The 19261-nt window shown below is 42.0% G+C and overlaps 1 protein-coding gene across 4 annotated transcripts in view; it reads right to left on the reverse strand.

Annotated features, from left to right (window-relative positions):
* Nucleotides 1-19261, reverse strand: part of USP31 (ubiquitin specific peptidase 31) — a 212900-nt gene that overhangs the window by 151636 nt on the left and 42003 nt on the right. For all 4 annotated transcript variants that reach the window (XR_009349253.1, XM_059154832.1, XM_059154831.1 and 1 more), the window contains exons 2-6: nt 6408-6545; nt 5068-5156; nt 4884-4976; nt 3916-4051; nt 1551-1695 (exon numbers count right to left, since the gene is read on the reverse strand). Coding sequence is in view for 3 of the 4 variants with exons in the window: in XM_059154832.1 (XP_059010815.1) it covers nt 1551-1695; nt 3916-4051; nt 4884-4976; nt 5068-5156; nt 6408-6545 (601 nt within the window). In the remaining variant the exon portion in view is untranslated. The remainder of the gene's footprint in view (nt 1-1550; nt 1696-3915; nt 4052-4883; nt 4977-5067; nt 5157-6407; nt 6546-19261) is intronic.

Genomic DNA, 19261 nt, shown 5'->3' on the forward strand with positions numbered 1-19261 from the left:
TAGAACAGTGTGGTTGCTTAGGACTGGGTGAGATGAGTGGATTGCAGGGAGGCACGTGTAGGGAGATAGAGTAGGAGCTGATAAAGGAGCTAGAGAAATGAATTCTCAACAGACAGAAAGTATAAAAGTACATGACATATTCCAGAAATACAGAGTAACCTGGATAAGGAACATGAAGGAGATGGAATATAGTAAAGAGGCTAGAAAGAAAGGCAAGGACCAACCATGAATTCTCCCAAGGTGCTCAGATTGAATCTCAAAGGGGAAACACCGGCAAGTCAATAAGCATATAATATGATCAGAAATGTATATCCAAAAAAGTCTGGTGGCACCATGAAAAAATAATTAACAGAAGAAAGTCAAGGGGTAAAGACAGTTAGTAGAGAAGTTACTAGAAAAGCCCAGCTGAGATTGGTCTGAGCCATACCAGTGGCAAGAGGATGAGGAAGAAAATGGCATAGTGTTTAATCATTTCTATGTGAATTTTGAGGGAGAAGCGCTTGGATCCACCTTGGGTGAAAAGAAGGATGGTGATACCATGATTCCAGAGAAGAAATGCAGGAGGATCCAGTCTAAGAAATGCTGAGTGTTAAGACGATGCAGGACTTCTAAGCAGAGATTCCGAGGGAGAGTTAGAAGTCAGGGTATGGAAGCAGAGGAAAAGAAGATGAGCAGGGAGGTTCAGTTCTAAAAAACATGGCAGGAGAAAGACACTGCTCAGACTAGGTTCTCAGTTCAGCCCTTCTCCCACTTTGGTGTGCACTGGAATCACCTGTGAAAAACCGCAGGCTGGCCCCAGCCCCAGAGCCTCTCCTTCAGTAGGTCTGCAGTAGGTTCCGGGAATCTGCATTTCTAACCAGTTCCCAGGTGCCATTCATGCTTTAATAATCATTGGAGTAAAGTAAAGAAAAAGAACAGAAGCCCCAGAACCATGAAGAACACTAAGGCCAGGAACAAAGTTCGAGTTGCCTAGCAAATTTCAAAATCAGAAATAGACCCCAAATCCTCCAACTACAGTAGAGAGACAGGCTAAGTTCCAAACCACAGGCAAAGGAACAGCACTGTCCAGAGCTAGACTTTCTTTTGCTGCTTATGGATGCAAATTTCTTAAAAGCAAGGTATTAAGCAAACATCTTATAACTGAGTTAGAATTTAGAAATTAAGCATCAGAGCAGGTAACAAAAAGCAAAAAAAAAAAAAAAAAAAAAAAAAAAGCAGCTATGGCATCACACATCTTCCCAAATGCTGTCACAAGATGCTTAAGAAGCCACTTAACCAAAAAGGAAGGAGAATTCAGTCAGTTCGAGCCTCAGATAGGGGCTGCTCCAACTGCAGGCAGAAAAGATTAGAGAATAAGGAAATATCGTTGCCTAAAACAGTGAGAACTGCCTTGTTCCAGAGAAATGTTACCATAAAATTTATACCATCATAAAAATAAGTTATGGGTATTTTACCATAGTTTAAAAAAGTATGCCATTACAGAATAGACATCTCAAAGGGTAGACAGTTGTGAAACCTGAAAACCCTTATGGAAACAGATGCTCATTTACCTCTTTGACTGAGAATTCCTTCAGGCCTAAATATTTCTGGAGTCTCAAAGGCAAAAATGCAGTCGCTTTCATGGACTGTTTCCAGGTCGTCTGTGTCACAAAAGGAACGATGGAACCCATCATAGTACATTTCCGTTAACACAATCTAAAAATGGGAAAAATGTAAACAGTTGGGTAACTGGAAAGTCAATACGAACTGATCTCCCAATTCCACCATGAGCTTCTCCAGTCTGTCAGGGCTTGTGGGGACGTGAGAGGGACTGAAACATGTCCCAGGGCCCACACTGTTTGCCTTCAGTGAGAGAATCATCGAAGCACGATATCCTCTGTAAACGTGTAACATGCCCTCATTTCAGAATGCTACGTCACTGAATCCAGAGTTCCTCTAAGTTTTTGTGAAGAAGAGTCCCCAGGAAATGATAAAGTAAAAGCCCCTTGTCTCACAAAGGGGAGAAACTGAAGAGGTGGGAGACTTGTCAACAAGACAAGCAGAGACCACATCTAATTCCGAGACTTGGTCCTACCTCAGTAACTTTTCTTTGTTTCAGGTTAAAAATGTCATACAACCCAGATTTTGTAAAAGGAAAAAAAAATGAAATCAACCCAAACTAGGAACTGGTTAAGTATATTACATAGTCCTACTGTAATTACAAAGAATGAGCTGCACATACGTGCACTAACATGGGAAGATCTCCTAGTTAAATAAGAAGTGACATAAAGAATAATTTGTGGAAATGATTCCATTCTTTATAAAATGACAAATGTAGTATATGCACAGGAAAAAATAGGGGTGAATATACAACACAGTATTAGAGTCAGTAACTCTGAGTTCTAAGATACTTAGGACAAGATACTTCCACTTTCTAAGTCCTGTTTCTGAAATGGTTGAATATTTCACAATAAAAAAAAGGGGGGAGGGGGGAACACAACGGAAACATTTAGGTGCTCACTACACGCTCAGCAGCACTGTCTGGAGAAAAAGCACTGGACTGGGCACGAAGAGGCTCCAGTCCCAGCCTGCCACCAACCAGCCCTACGCTCTTGAACAAGTCACATGGTTTCTCTGGGCCTCCTTCAAATGAGGGGCTTGGAAGGGAGCCCTAAAATCCCCTCCGCTAATGCAAACATACTACGAATCTGTGAGGCTAAAGAGGCTGGTGGCACATTCCACAAATCGTCCAAGAAAAATATCCCTAGCATATTTTTCTTCTGATGAGTTTAATAACCACATTGTTTTTCTGCAGGTGAACGTGCAAGATAATTTACTTTCTCCAGCAAGCTAACGTCAAAAACAAACCTGTAATTCTATCAGCCATTTAAACCACATGCAAAAAGAGCCAGAGAGCACTGAAGCTTTAAAGATACAACTGGACCCGCCCAGAATCACACACCTCAGCCTGCCTCCTTCTTTCAGTCTTTCCCTTCATCCTGAAGGGAAAAAAGAATCAAAAAGCACTTGAAAGTAAGGAAGAATATGAACATTTTATCAACACGCCAGTCCTTGGCCTATGAAAATATGAGATATTTGCTGTATTATTGGTTGTATTTGTTTTACTGGAACTTCCCAAATGAAGCCACATGAGGCCAAAGTACAAAACACCTTTATTAATCACATGACTACACAGCAGCTTCCAGAAGCTATCTAGGGAAAAGTTATTCTACCACAGGATCATCTTTCTTTAGTAAATCTAAAATCAGAAATGTCTTTCTAAATAAAATTGTAATAATGAATTGAATAAAAACTGTATGCTAAAATGTCAAGTCACAAGCCAAAAGTATTTTGGGTCAATTTAAATATAACTACTTATCAAAAATTTACACACACACACCCCCAAAAAAAAAGGCAGAAGGGGGACAATGTTCCTTTCTCACATCTAAATGAAGTGAGTCTCTGACCCAGCTTTAAGCAGGAAACGAACCATATGGAGCATGTGTATGTACTACACCAGCAAGCAGATACCCACCCTTCTCACCATAATGGAAAGGGATTTTCAAGAGTCACTAGTGGGGTTTTCCAAGCCTCTGTGACCTTCAAATAGCATAGGGATGCTCTTTCAATTGCCCACATAAGCATTCATAAGGATAGTTTAAGAAAGACTGAGTAATTATGCTTTATAAATAAAGTGAAAAGAAGGTCTTGGTGTCAAGTCACAGCTTTCCTTTTAAAAATATATGTATAATTAAATGAAGCATGAAAAGTTATCATATATATTTTCCTTCTTTGGGCCTTTTCTTTCCTTAACACAGACACAACTGGTTTTGCATTTCTATCTAACCATACTTGGCAGAAGACTATTAGAAAATCCCAGAACAGAAAGCAACACCTTTATGGCTCATGTGTAATCGGCCTGAGCAGGCTTATTACCTGATCAGTGGGGATCTTTGTTTCCATAGACACTGCTTCCCGAAGCCTGGCGACAGTCCCAGACAGAGGCACGGCCACACCAATCCTCATGCAGTGAGAACATTTCCCCTGATACACTACGGTAACATAGAGAGGCCTGTGCAGATCAAAGTCAGATCTTCTCATTAGGCATTTATTTCAACTAAAATACAGAAGCAAAACAAACCTGATCTGAAATTAACACAAAACTGAAGCTAACCCACACCTTTATTTGGAAGCCAAAGGGGGGGAAGGGGTCTCATCTGGACCTAAGTGGAACCAGAAAACAATAATCAAGACACCTTTGGAAAAGGCAGTCAAACAAAATATAACATATCAACACTTGATTCTGTGCTTTGTATGTTCTTGACAACAGCCTAACTCTCAGAAATTTTGAATAAACAGTTCAAATAAAGTAACTAATTTAAAGTGCAACAAAGGGGCGCCTGGGTGGCTCAGTGGGTTGAGCCGCTGCCTTCGGCTCAGGTCATGATCTCAGGGTCCTGGGATCGAGTCCCGCGTTGGGCTCTCTGCTCAGCAGGAAGCCTGCTTCCCTTCCTCTCTCTCTGCCTGCCTCTCCGTCTACTTGTGATTTCTCTCTGTCAAATAAATAAATAAAATCTTAAAAAAATAAATAAAGTGCAGCATATAGTCTCTAGAAGATCTAGAAGACACTCCACAACCTCCCCCTGCCCCACACTATCAGTGGATGCGACTAAACAGACGACAGCCATGGGAACTGCAAAAAGACATGCTTGCCCCATGTGCCTGCTCACTTCGCAAATTCAGAGTAGGATTTACAGACGTCTGTGAGGTTTTTATGCCTGTATTCAATGTATCACTAATCTCGTTACCTGTCTAAGTAAGTAAGGAGACCCAACAGGAGCCTACAGAGGAAAGGAATACACAGGAATGTACAGTCTTAATTTTATTAAACCTGCTCTTCTTACCTTGTGTGGGGTAGAGGAATTGGCAAAGAAATGCAGAGGAAAGGGTCAAAGGTGTTGCTCTGCTTCTGACAGTGAGGACATGTCAAAGAAGATCTTCAGAGACAAAAATGAGAGACACACACAGTAAGATAATCTAGAGCTATGTCAAGCAGACCACATAAGAGACAATTTGATATCCTCATACCTGTACTGGGCTTGAAAAAGTTCTTGTACAAAAGTGCTACAGACAGGAAAAGATGGCCCCTCAGGCATCATATCAGTCTCTGATGGTGGCTAAAAAAGGGCAAGTACAATTTCACACATTAGAAGTACCAATTTTTGATGGGAAATAAACCTTAAACAGTCACAAATGTCCTGACTTCCTCTCCAAGCTGTGCATCAGGTCCAGATGTTCCAGTGAAAAAAACGTGCTGAAGGCATCAGAATGCAGTGGCCCGGATGGGGGTCACGAGGATGCATGTCACAGGCTCTGCCTCCACCCCACCCGGGCAGCCTGGCAGTCCTTCCATAGGGTGCTGCCATCTCCCTCCAGCTCTGAAGGTCTCCCTCTGGGCTCTTCCAGGAAATAACCCCCACCATGGTGCCCACCCGCTCGAGCCCCTGCCAGCTGTGCTGCTTGGTTTGGTGCCCAGCCACTCTACTGCATATTTAATTGGCCTTTTCATGTCCATCCACCTGACAGTTGGTCACTGAACCCCTGCTAGCATGTACAGAGAGCCCCGCAAAGGGCACAAGGACACAAAGATAAGTAAGACACAGTGCCTGACCTTGAGTACATCTCAGTCTGGTGGGACACCTAGCCACAATCACGTGGTCCTATGACAGTACAGAGTGTGTGGGCACAGAGGGATCTTGAATCAGAATTACTTAACACCTTACCAAAATCACAGACTGAAATTTTGAGATACAGTGCACAATTATCAAAACCTTTAAAAATGACAAGCGAATAGCAACTCTTTGGTCTTAATTATTTCCATTATATAAATCATTTCACCAATCATATTAAGGCTGCATGCATAAAAACTGAGGAAGAATCATTATTTCTTAGTAGAATATTCTAGGGGTTCAGTTCCTACACTCAAATCCAACTGTAATAGCAAAGACATCCATTCATTTCCTTTTTGAGTGTGTATTCATTTCAGTAATCTGTAAGTCTATGTGTCTCACTGGAAAAGAAAGCAATTTCTGCTTTAAATACAGCTTAGTGACGTGGAATCACTTGACTGTAGTCTAAAGCTAGTCACACATGCAATGTCCTCCCTCCCTAGACTCTAAGTTCCTTAGACACAGCATCTCTCTTATGCTGCCAGCAAGTAGTAAACATGAGGAAAATCCTCTAAGTACCCCTGAGTTTTATACTTACCCAGGGCTTAGTTGATTTCACTATTATTAACTAAATGCAAACAGCAACAACTCCTCAGTGGAGGTCCGAGAGAAGAATCTACATTCAGTCCATTCACTAAACCATCCCGGAGCCCCCTGCTTCCAGCTCCCTGGCTGCCCCAGCAGGGCGCGCACCCTCACCTTCAGAGGAGGCTGGCCGCTCTGCTTCACAGCATGATTGAGGTCTTCATGAACTCGGTCCAGAAGCCACAGCAGAAACTCCTGGGCGTCATGCTGGGAATTTCCCCGATATTGCAGTGCGTTCTTTGACACAATACTCTACACAGGTAAATAAATCAGCATGAAAAGTTGAGTTCCTGGTTTTAAAGATGAACTATTCATAATCCCAAAGAGGGATGCAAAAATCTCAAGGGTGTTAAGAGCACTTCCTAGAAAGATAGCAACATAAAAACAGATGCTTAAGGTAAAAACCCACCCCGAGAAACATGTACAGAAGACTTAAATGTACCTATCGAACAATCCTACTTTGGGGAATATCTCTAAAGAAACCAACAAAACAGCAAGTCAAGACTTCTAAGAAAATATTCGTTCGTCAGGCTTTATAATAGCAAAAAGTTGGTAATAACTTGATCATCTTAAAAATGAGAGCTGGTTAAATAAGTAACATAGTATTGAATTATAAACCCAAGTATAAAATAAATACATCTACAACACATAAATGATTAAGTAAATGAATAAGGGGAAGAAATAAATCTTCCTCATAGAATTCCAAATAATTAATGTCAATAGTTTCCTCTCGGGAGTTGGGCCTTAACTACCTTGACCAATGACATGCTTCCAAAGATTACAATATGGAAAGAGGGGTGGCCAGTGAAAGGTGTTCAGTGAACTGGTTAATTAAATTCATGGCTCTGGAGCATACAGCCTGGGTTCAAATTTCTCTCCTACCACTTGTTATTTGTGAGACCTGGGCCTACTCTCTTCCAAAGTAAAAGAATGGTGATTTAATGTGGTGGTTAAGTAAGAATGCATGTACAACATTTCACATGTAAGTAAGATATAATAAGAACTCAAATTTCAGCTGAGTATGGGATTTGGAAGTAGGAGAGAGAAGGAGACACAACTGCAGTTGTGGGCAGTGAGGAGACAAAGGCACTGATGAGGCAAGAAAATACTGAGGATCCCAGCTAAGGCAGTGAGGACAGAAACATGAAGGCAGACCTGAGAGATTTAGAAATTTAGGCAGCAGACTCAATAGGATTTGTGACCAAATGAATGGGGACAGTAAGAAGGGAGGCATTAATGTCCCCAAGGTGTCATATCTGGGTGATGGGCAACTGATGGTATCCTTCATCAAGGCAAAATGAAAAAGGAAGAAGTCTGGGGAAGATGACAATGAGTTCCCTTTTCAGATCCACTGCATTTAAAGTTCTGTGAAACCTCCAAGTGGAAGTATCTGGTAAACAAATGAGGAATACAGATCTGAGGTTCAGTGGAAGAGCGTGTCCTGAGGAAAAAGATTTGGGAGTCAACAGATGAGTGGCAGCCGAAATCATGAGTATAGATGAGATTGCCCAGACATGGTCAGGAGAGATAAAGCCAGAGGACAAATATATTTGGGGGCCCTCAAAGGAGACCAAGAAAAGACCACCAAAGACATGGTAAGAAAACCAGGAGAACGGGGTGCCTGGTGGCTTAGTGGGTTAAAGCCTCTGCCTTCGGCTCAGGTCATGATCCCAGGGTCCTGAGATCAAGCCCCGCATCGGGCTCTCTGCTCGGCAGGAGGCTGCTTCCCCCCTCTCTCTCTGCCTGCCTCTCTGCCTGCTTATGAATCCTGTCTGTCAAATAAATGAATAAAATCTTAAAAAAAAAAAAAAAGTCTGCCTTCGGCTCAAGTCATGATCTCACAGTCCTGGGATCGAGTCCCACATGGGGCTCTCTGCTCGGAAGGGAGCCTGCTTCCCACCGGCCCACCTGCCTCTCTGCCTATTTGTGATCTCTGTCAAATAAATAAACAAAATTTAAAAAAAAGAAAGAAAGAAAAGCAGGAAAACAGAGTCTCAAGAATCAAGAGAAGAGGGTTATGAAGGAGACAGTGATCAACGGTGTTAAGAATGATCATATAGTACAAAGAACTAAAAATTGTCCACTGAATTTTCCATTTAAGATGATAATAAGGGAGTGCCTGGCTGGCTCAGTCGGTGAAGTGTATAACTCTTGATCTCAGGGTTGTGGGTATGAGTCTCACATTAGATCTAAAGATCACATAAAAATAAAATATTAAGGGGCACCTGGGTGGCTTAGTTGGTTAAGTTCCAAGTCTTGGTTTTTGCCTCAGCCCGTGACCTCACACGTAGTGGGATCGAGCCCCACATCAGACTCCACACTCAGCAGAGAGTCTGCTTGAAGATTTTCTTCCTCTGCTCCTTTACCCACTCACTCCCTTATGCTCTCTAAAATAAATAAATAGATCTTTAAAAAAAGAAAAGGGACATATTTACAACTTGATTATGAACCATCATAACCTGATGATCAATTAAATGTGAATGATAACAAAAAGATGATTGACGAAGATTCAAATTCAAAGAGGAAAAAAATCAAAGGGACACAAATAAGAGAACACTGAGGTCTCAACTGGCAAAACATACTAACTGGATAAAGTGAGCAGAGGAGCAGAAGGACCCTGACAACAAAGTTTTAGTGACTAGAAGGATGCCATTTGCATGCTATCTCAGACAAAGGTACACCAAAGGAGAAATGGTGTGGGGAGTGTTCACTATGCTACAAAACTTCCTCCAGGGCCAGACACCACCCGAATCATCAAATCCAGGATTTTCTTCCTTGGGTTTCACCTTCCTTAATCTCCCTATAGCAGTTTATACCTGACACCGTACTCCATCTAGAAATAGTCTGGCTTGTGGCCTTATGTACTCATTTAGGAGAATCAAAGCCAGAGACATTTGGTGTAGACAGTGGGAAAATGTGAGCTACAGAAGAAAGAGAAGTTTTCCCCATAAAGAAGAAAAGACCAATAAAAGCCATCAGCACTAGCAGCACCACTGACAGTGTGGCCGACTCAGGATGGAAAAGAAACAAGTAACAAGTGATTGTGATACTATATTAAGGGATACAAAGAAGAAATGAGGGACACCAAGGTTTTAGTATCTGATTTAGATGGATAATGAAATCAGGAACAGAGGAAGTGACTAAGGGACCGTGGAGATTTCAACATGCTGACTCTGAGGGACGTGTAGAATCCCCAGTGAGGTGAAGTCTGGGGTTCAGGAACGAAATCTGAGCTGGAAAGTTAAATCAGAGCAGCACTCTCTTACCGTATGAACAGAGGAAAAAACCCTGGAAACAAATAATGAGAAAAGGAGGCAGCTAGATTCTTGAGTAAGGATGGCACAGAAGGGGTAAGTCCCCATGAAGAAGCCAAAGAAGAGAAGAGAAGCCCGAAGAGCCAGAGAGTTCAGGAAGCAGAGAGGTCAACGGCCGAGGTCAGGTAAGACGGGCGCGCAGGCGGTCCTCTGGAACAGCAAGTTAAGAACGGACAGCGCCGTCCCAGTGAAGCCGATACTGACCGGAGAGGGTGAGAGCGAGGAAAAGCAAGGAAACGGAATGACTGCACGCACACCACCTTCCTCCGCAAGAGGCTCAGTCACAGAAGGAAGGAGGAGAGATGCTCCCCCTGCTGGGGGGCCTCCGGTGAAGAGCGACTTGCGCGCTGAGTGGAAGGAGCTCACGGAAGGGAGACGCCTGCAGAAGGAGCATTCTTCAGTGAGAGGCAAGGGCGGGGATCCAGAAAAGAGGCAGAGAAGTGCCGTAAACAGGAGGAGGAGAGACAGGAGAGAAGCACGTAAAGATAGTTACGGATTCAGAAGTTATAGACAGGAAGGCAGGGAACCTTCATTTTTGTTTGTTTTGGGTTGTTCCTTTTGGGGAAGAACCACATGACAGAGGCCAAGAGGCAGTCTCAGGGGTGGCCAGGCTAATGACAAATCTCCTGGCCTCCAGACAGGGCACACCAACTGCCTGAAGCTCGCCAAGTGTCTAGTCTAGGAACGCTCTCCTGTACTTACTCCCAGCGGGGGTGGGGAGCCCTCCACACACACGTTCCTGAGAAACGAGTTAGCTGAAATCAAGCTCCTCGTTACGTGTCACAGCAGACAGTTCAGCACAGTATCCATCAAACATCACAGTGGAGACAATACACAATTCTTTATCAGGACTGCATCAAATCTGATTTATGATTCCTGCCACTATCGCTTCAACTCAGCTAAGCACTCATCCCCCAGTTCCTGTGTACAAAGTGCTGTGCAGAGGCTGCTCGACCAGATTTTTGTTGGGCACGACTCAACAGGCAAGAGGACTTCCACAACCCCCGTAACTAGGGCAGAAACTGCTCCAGGTCAACCCCACCCTAAATCACTGCATCACAAATTGGAGGACGTTATTTACAGGAAACCTCCCGGAACACACACAAACACAGAGGCTCCTTTTTCTGACCCTTTTTCCTCCTTCACAATGGGGACTTTTTCCCACTGCAGAGACCCAAGGGACTATCTGTTTTACTTCTTACCAAAACAAGAGAAAACATAGAATAATCTAGTAATTACCTTGTAGCACATGTTACAGAAGAAAGAAGAATAGTGGGAGTCAAGAAGGAAAAAACAGTGGGAATCAAGAAACCGGGGCCCAATCTCTGGCTCTGCCACAAACCATAAACTGGTTATCTCAGGTAACTCACGGAACCTGTGCTTTCTGGTTTATAAAGCAAAGCAGTTGAGTTGGCCATCGATGACACTCCTAGCATCCCAAATCTTCCCCTAACCTCTTCCCCTAGAGTCCCAACAAGTGATTTGACTTTTGCTTTGGGCCTCATTTTTTTTTTTAAGATTTTATTTATTTACTTGATAGACAGAGATCACAAGTAAGCAGAGAGGCAGGCAAAGAAGGGGCGGGGGGGGGGGGGGAAGGAGGCTCCCTGATAAGCAGAGAGCCCTATGCTGGGCTTGATCCCAGGACCCTGAGATCGCGACCTGAGCCGAAGGCAGAGGCTTAACCCACTGAGCCACCCAGGTGCCCCGCTTTGGGCCTCATCTGACATTGCTTTGGTATGCCTTTTATAACTTTTTGCATAATTAAACCTTAGTTTATTTTTATTTATGTCCTAAAATCAATCCCTCTGTACTTTTGCAGTTTTTAAAAAAGTTAATTATCACTGGAATATGTCATCTATAAATAGAAGCATTGCTACAATCTGAGAAATTATTTACATCTGTCACTTCTGGGCACCTGGGTGGCTCAGTTGGTTAAGCAACTGCTTTCAGCCCAGGTCATGATCCTGGCATCCCGGGATCGAATCCTACATCAAGCTCCCTGCTCTGCAGGGAGTCTGCTTCTCCCGCTGACCTCTCTCCTCTCATGCTCTCTTTCTCTCTCTCTCTCTCAAATAAATAAATAAAATCTTTAAAAAAAGATATTATAAAAAAAAAATGTCACTTCTATGAAAAATAGAATATGAGCCTTCTTAAAATACCCATTCTAGAATGCGGGTGTGGTATTTGTTTGGATGATTAACTGACCTATTGATTTAAATCCTACACATCCTATTATAAATGAATTTGACTATCACTCCAATTTTCCAATGATCCTTAACATCCAGTTACTTAACAATAAAGTGAAAGTCAAACAAATCTATACAGCTTTTGAATTTTATATTAAAACTTCTCTTTACCCTTCAAATAAAATCTTAAGGCCTAGCTCTACAGAGAACTTTTTTCCCCTTGTGAAGAAAAAAGAAAAAAAAGGGGGGGGGGTGGATGTTGGAAGCATGGCCCTGAAAAGAAAAATAATAAAGTCTATCCAACTGGCATGGTAATATTAGACATGAGGTTTTCTTACCATAATGCCCTAGTACAGCAGCAGCAGAATCCTGGGCTCCAGGGAAAAGACAGAAACTGGCTCTAGACACTCTTGACCCAATCCCAGGAAGAAGACGACAAAGCAATGGCTATTGATGATCTCCTCCTACAGGGAATGGACACGGTGGTACTGATTTGATCAGGAGCTGGGTTATTCTACTCTTTCAGGGAAAAGGTAGCTTGCCAAAACTCACCAAATTATTACCCACTTTCCTTGATTCTATGCCAGAAGAAATGCAGAATTTATTTCCAGTGATTCTGGGTAAGAAGGAGAACTTGGGAGGACAAGAGCACTTAAATTTTCAGAGAAAGATGCACTGTGAACAGCTGAGTTCACAGATGGCATCTAAAAGTGAAATTTGGTTTCTGGACTGCATTGGAAAGAACAGAATAGTAACACTTGTCTTGAGAAAAGTTTCATCTTTTGAATCTGACTTTATGGACAAGTACTAAGTTGATGAAGAATACTTAACTAAAACATGAGGGATAAAACAGTGATAGACCCGAAGAGCGCGTTCAACAGTGTCCCATACCCGGGCACAGAGCGCAGCCGTGCTCCAACAGGGCTCTTCGAGTCCTTGACCCACTGCCGCCTCCTCACCTTCACGTCCAGTGAGGAGGTCTTCACATAACACAAGCTAGGCTGAGGCACCCTTGTCATTTGCCAGCCGTGGCAACAACGGGCCCTTGAAAGAGACTGTGACGCTTCCAGACTTTCACATATACTTGCCCCAGGACCGGAATGCCCTCCATTCCCATCCGTCAAATGCACTCCCTTACTCTCCTTCCTTGGTAGAACGGAGCTGGGAGCTGGGTGGGAGAGGAGAGAGAAAAGAAAGGCGACAACAGGAAAGGAGCTTCCATCCAAGCTGGAAAGACAACTCAATGAGAGTAAGTAGAGACTGCCAAACAGAGCCTGTTCGTGTGTTCCCAGGTGGCCACAGGGGAAAGGGATTTATAACAGAAGGACCTAACATGAGTAACTTAAGTAGAGGTGTCCCTTGAATCCAAGTTCTCATGATCCAAACTCAGGAACTAAGCAGATTTGGATAGCAAGGGATATTTGCATTCAAAGAGTAGATTTGGATATTAAACAAACTTGCAAATACCGGAAAGACTTGGTGGCAGGGACTCATTGCTGAAAGAGAGACTAGGAAAGGGTATATATCTTATCTGAAAGAGAAAGCTCTACTAAGAGTGTTGAGAAATAGTGACTGCATTCCAAAAAATTACAACTAAGGTGGAAGTAGGACCAAGAGCATTAGAGCCAGGATGAAAGAGAGAAATATAAAAAGTAACATACCCCAAGTGATTGAGCCAGATGAACAATGAGCAACGAGTTTACCACAGATCATAAAGCTATATAGGTAGAAAATACAGCAGCAAGAGAAGACCACCAAGTACATAAACAGTGATTGGAAGCTTCTACTAGAAAGGCAACAGAAAGACTGGATTCGGAATACGGATTCAAATCCTCTTTCTCCATGTGTGTTTGCTCTGAGCATCAGCTATCTTTTCTATAAAATGGGGATGAGAATACTTTTCTAAAAGAAATACTGTGAAGCTTTAATGAGTTTCGTTTACAAACTCTATAAAAGCACTTTCATAAAAAAAAATTTTTTTTTAAAGATTTTATTTATTTATTTGACAGAGAGAAATTACAAGTACACTGAGAGGCAGGCAGAGAGAGAGAGAGAGAAGGAAGCAGGCTCCCCGCTGAGCAGAGAGCCTGATGCGGGACTCAATCCCAGGACCCTGAGATCATGACCTGAGCCGAAGGCAGCGGCTAAACCCACTGAGCCACCCAGGCGCCCCCATAAAAAAATTTTTTATAAAAGCATTTTAAAAATTCTAAAATATCTACACAGCTTGTATTATTTAAGTTTCAAAAGTCAAGAAAAAAGAAAGGAATTATCCTATATAATTCTGGAAAATGTCACAGAGAAAGCAAAAATATCTAAAGCATTGTCTCTTGATTGCACATTAGAATCATCTAGGGAAATTAAAAAAACAGAAACAAAAACCACAAACTGGGAACAGCCCAGAGATGCTGATTTAATTATCTATAGTGGGACCTGATCATTTTAACCTTTCTCAAGTGTAATTAAAAAGAAAAATTCTCAGGGCGCCTGGGTGGCTCAGTGGGTTAAAGCTCAGGACATGGGCACCTGAGTGGCTCAGTGGATTAAGCCACTGCCTTCGGCTCAGGTCATGATCTCAGGGTCCTGGGATCGAGTCCCGCGTCGGGCTCTCTGCTCAGCAGGGAGCCTGCTTCCCTCTCTCTCTCTCTGCCTGCCTCTCTGTCTACTGTGATCTCTCTCTGTCAAATGAATAAATAAAATCTTTAAAAAAAAAAAAAAAAAAGCTCAGGACATGATCCCAGGGTCCTGGGATCGAGCCCCACATCTGGCTCTCTGCTCCGCAGGGAGCCTGCTTCCTCCCCTCTCTCTCTCTCTGCCTGCCTATCTGCCTACTTGTGATTTCTTCCTCTCTGTCAAATAAATAAAACCTTTAAAAAAAAAAAAAAAGAAAGAAATAAAGAAAGAAAAATTTTCTTTCTAATGTGAAGCCAAGACAGAAAGAAAATGGCCACACTGGAAAAGCTCTGAGGTTTCACTTACAAAAGCACTAAAACTCAAGGGTGGGTCTTATCATAACTGTACTATATTGTTTATTACACTCTATCTTATTCATATCACCAGAACTCATAACCTCATTATCTGCGTCCGCCATTACACAGTGATTTGGAATGTCTCATTCAATATTATTTCCCCAACACTTAGCAAAAACAATACTTGAGACAAACAGTAACAATAATGACAGCTAATAATTGAATGTTCATAATATACCAGGTATTATACTAATTGTTTATAGGTGTTATTTCCTATAAAATTAACCCTCAGAAGTTCCCTATGTTGTTAAGTATTATCATTATTATTTACAGACAAAAAAACTTGGGCTCAGAAAAGTCAAATAACTTGTCCAAAGTTACCACTATTCTTCAACCTCGTCTGACTAAAACAGCCTTAAAAACTTTTTGTCCAAAATCTTTCAATAAATGATTTTTTTTTTTTTTTGCCTTACATGACTCAGGATCATATAGAGTTTGATCATTTGGAATGTCACTTCTCGAGTGGACGCAGAACATGTGTTGGAGACGCCAGGCTTCTGGGAGCTTACTTCCTTTTAAAGAAATCCTTGTTAATGAGTGCTTTGTTGTAATTTGCATTTTTTCCTACGACTGAAATATGGCCCAGAAACAAACAAACAAAAAAAAGGAGTCTATTTGCGATGTTATTATTTGAGGAGTAAGGAGGAATTTGGACAATATCAGAAGATCAAGTTGCAGTATGTGAAGGAGAGCTATGGCCGGCCTGACAGTCCCAGGATGCTGCAGAAGCAAACAAGAGAGACAGATCTGGCTCTGGAGAACTCCATCTGTCCCTCATCAGCAAATGTAAAGGGGGTGCTCTTCACCTTACAGTGCTCAGGCTGCTCCACTGTTGGCACTGAATTCCCAGCCTGTCCATCCCTCCCAGCACGCCCTACGTGCGGACTCCGAGGTTAGAGTCAGCTCAGAGCACCAAAATGTGTTTATGTATCTAATCAAGTGACTTAAGTAACTCAAGAATATCTTCTTTTTTCAGTCTGTCATTATCCAACACGGTCTAAGATTCTTCCCAACTATAACAAAATTGGGTTTTAAAAAAAAAAAATTTTTTTTAAAGATTTTATTTATTTGACAGAGAGAGAGATCACAAGTAGGCAGAGAGGCAGGCAGAGTGAGAGGAAGGGAAGCAGGCTCCCTGCTGAGCAGAGAGCCCAATATGGGACTCGATCCCAGGACTCTGAGATCATGACCTGAGCCGAAGGCAGTGGCTTAACCCACTGAGCCACCCAGGTGCCCCCAAAAAAACTTTTTTGAAGGAGGAAAATCTGACCAACACGGTCCAAAAAAGCCAACGTCCGGTTCTGATTTAGCTGAAAAGCCTCATTGGGAATTTAATAATGTTCAACAGTCAAAAGCCAAAACAGAGATCTTGGACTCTGGATTCATGAATTATTATTTAATAAAGAGCTTTCTTTTTTTTTTTTTTTTTTTAAGTCAAAACAGAAAAACCAGAAAAACCATCTAAATATCTATAAAATTAGGGATGTCTGGGTGGCTCAGCTGGTTAAGTGTCTGCCTTTGGCTCAGGTCATGATCCTGGGGTCCCGGGATGGAGATCCACGTCAGGCTCCTTGCTCAGCAGGGAGCCTGCTTCTCCCTCTGCCTGCCTCTCCTCCTGCTTGTGCTCACCCTCTCTCTCTTTGACAAATAAATAAAATCTTTAAAAAATAAATAAACTGATTGATATAGATATATCTACAAAATTATTATATATTCTTACCATGGAACAAATATTTAAGTTTTAGAAAACATGGAGAAATTAATACACAATACAATTAAGTGAAAAGAAGATGCAAAACTACCTATGGACATAATTTCATACTTTTTTTAAGGGACTTTTTTGTCTTTTATCCTTCTAAATATACACTGAAACACTAACAGGCACTGCCTCAGAGTGGCAAGTTTTAGGTGAGTTATCCCTTTCTTCTTTATACGTTTCCGTATTTCCCACATTTTCTAAATGTGGTAGGTGGTACATAAGGAGATCTCACGAGATCATACCACCTACTATCCTGGCCAGGGAACCCAAACCTTCTGCACAGAGGATGGGGCTCGCAAAACAAAGAAATGTACCTTATTTCTGGCCCCAAATCCTAGAGAGTCAGATGGCACAATGCCAAGAATTTCTTTTTCCTCTGCTAGACAGACCTAAGGAACTCAGATCAAAGCTTTCTGCCTATAGTAATCCTAAACCCAAACTTACACCAATCTTTGAATCTTATCACTGGAGGAAAAAAGGGACTGCAGCTAGCATCAAAGAAAAATGGGGGAAAGAGAGACAGAAAAAAAAGAATTTATGTTTACAGACACCTACCAGGGGCCTTTTTAAGCCACCCTGTCTTGCCACGTAGGAGGTAAAAGCTTAGGTCTAGGAAGAGGAAAAAACCCAGGGTCAGCTTCCTGACCAAGGGAACCATACCCTTGGAAGAAACACACCCTTGGAAGTCAGCAAATGGCATTACTCACTGGCACAGCAGCCAGAGTACTTGGTTGAGTGGTACTGCTCTTTGAGGTGGAAGTGAAGTGACCTATACAACCTTGGAGGTAGAACAGGTTGAGAAAGACAAGCAGTGGGGGATGCATAAGGTCAAACCTTGAATTATCCCAAAGCCAAACATGCATATATTTCTTCTATAATCTGTGTGTGTGTGTGTGTGTGTGTGAGAGAGAGAGAGAGATTATACACAAAGAGACAAAGTACGCATCCTCCTGATTCTGAATATGTTGGTATTTGACGATAAACAGATCTAAAATGTTTTTGACCAAACAGACAATTTCATAAAGGGATCCAAAATATTCTGGAAACAATCCTGCTTTGAAGCATTACTGCTACTGCATTTTGATAACTGAAACATCAACTAGTAGTAACCAAGAGGTAGCATTCATAAGCAGATCCAGCAAGTTTCACTACAAATGATGTGTTCATATTGCCAAAAACCTGGAGTGCGATAAACCCAATGAATCTTACCTGGCTGAAGATGCTTTCAAGTCATGGGCCTGCCATATCGCTTCTCCATACCCAACACCGTGTACCCCACAGTCAAGACCGCTGACTCCTGAGCTGCACACAGGTAGGGCCTCAACCAGATCTTTCAGCCCTCACCTTGAAAATCAGATCAGATAAAAACCAGCACAAGGCCCTAGTCCTGGCTCCAGGCTTTTCCTAGCAAACTACAATTTAAAACCTTCCCAGCCTCAGCCTGGTCTGACCCGACCAATTCTAGTTGGTTCAGGCCTTGCTCATCTGCCTGTAGAAGGTGAAAGCTAAACGAAGAGTGTGTGCATACACAGAAAACAAAGGCAAGTCTGTGAAATCAAAACAGGGTAATTCCCTCAACTATCAAAATGTTACCATCATATGGGTATATTTCCACTGTAAAGAACAGATGAAGCTGTCCTATCTCACTAGTTAGCAAAGACATGCAAATTAGAACAGTAAAATGCTACTTCCCACTTAGGGGAGTAAAGATTTCTGTAGGGTACAAGAAACATTCTTGCACATTGCTAATGGCACAGTCCTGTAAAATAAGGATAACAAGGTGACTTAAGGATCTTCAAAAAAGAGAGCCACTGAACCAGGAATTTCACTTCTACGTATCCTAAAGAAATAATCAAAAGTAACTAGTTTTCTTACAAATTTTAAGAATTCATATATGTAATGAATAACCATTTTCTGCTCCTAAAAAAAGGTGAAAGATATATATAAAAAATATTCATCACAACCAGAAACCACCCCAAACAGATTATCATATACCTTCATACAATGATCAGAAGAGTTTTTGTGGCAAAAATTTGTCATAATACAATACCAGGAAAGTAATATACCAAACAACTTCTACATTTTCGATTTTCCTCTTTCAACTTTTATATACTTCCTAAGTTTCCCACAATAACTTAGATAATATTCTTATCAAAATAGATTTTACCTCATAATGAGCTTTAGCAAAAGAATCCAGACACAAAAGAATATATACTTAATGCAAATCCAAACCACAATGAGGGGTGCCTGGCTGGCTCCGTAAGCGGAGCATATGGCTCATCTCAGGGGCTGTCATTTCAAGCCCCACATCAGGGGTAGAGTTTACTTAAAAGATGCCACTTAGGGGCACCTGGGTGGCTCAGTGGGTTAAGCAGCTGCCTTCGGCTCAAGTCGTGATCTCAGGGTCCTGGGATCGAGTCCCGCATCGGCCTCTCTGCTCAGCAAGGAGCCTGCTTCTCTCTCTCTCTCTCTCTCTGCCTGCCTCTCCGTCTACTTGTGATCTCTGTCTGTCAAATAAATAAAATCTTTAAAAAAAAAAAAAAAAGAAAAAAAAAGAAAAGAAAAAAGATGTCACTTAAAAAAAACAAACCACAATGAGTTACCACTTCACACCCGCTAGAATGGCTTTAACAAAATAAACAATAACAAGTGTTGGCAAGAATGCAGAGAAACTGGA

This window comes from Mustela lutreola, chromosome 17 (genome assembly GCF_030435805.1).
Source record: "Mustela lutreola isolate mMusLut2 chromosome 17, mMusLut2.pri, whole genome shotgun sequence".
NCBI lineage: Eukaryota > Metazoa > Chordata > Mammalia > Carnivora > Mustelidae > Mustela > Mustela lutreola.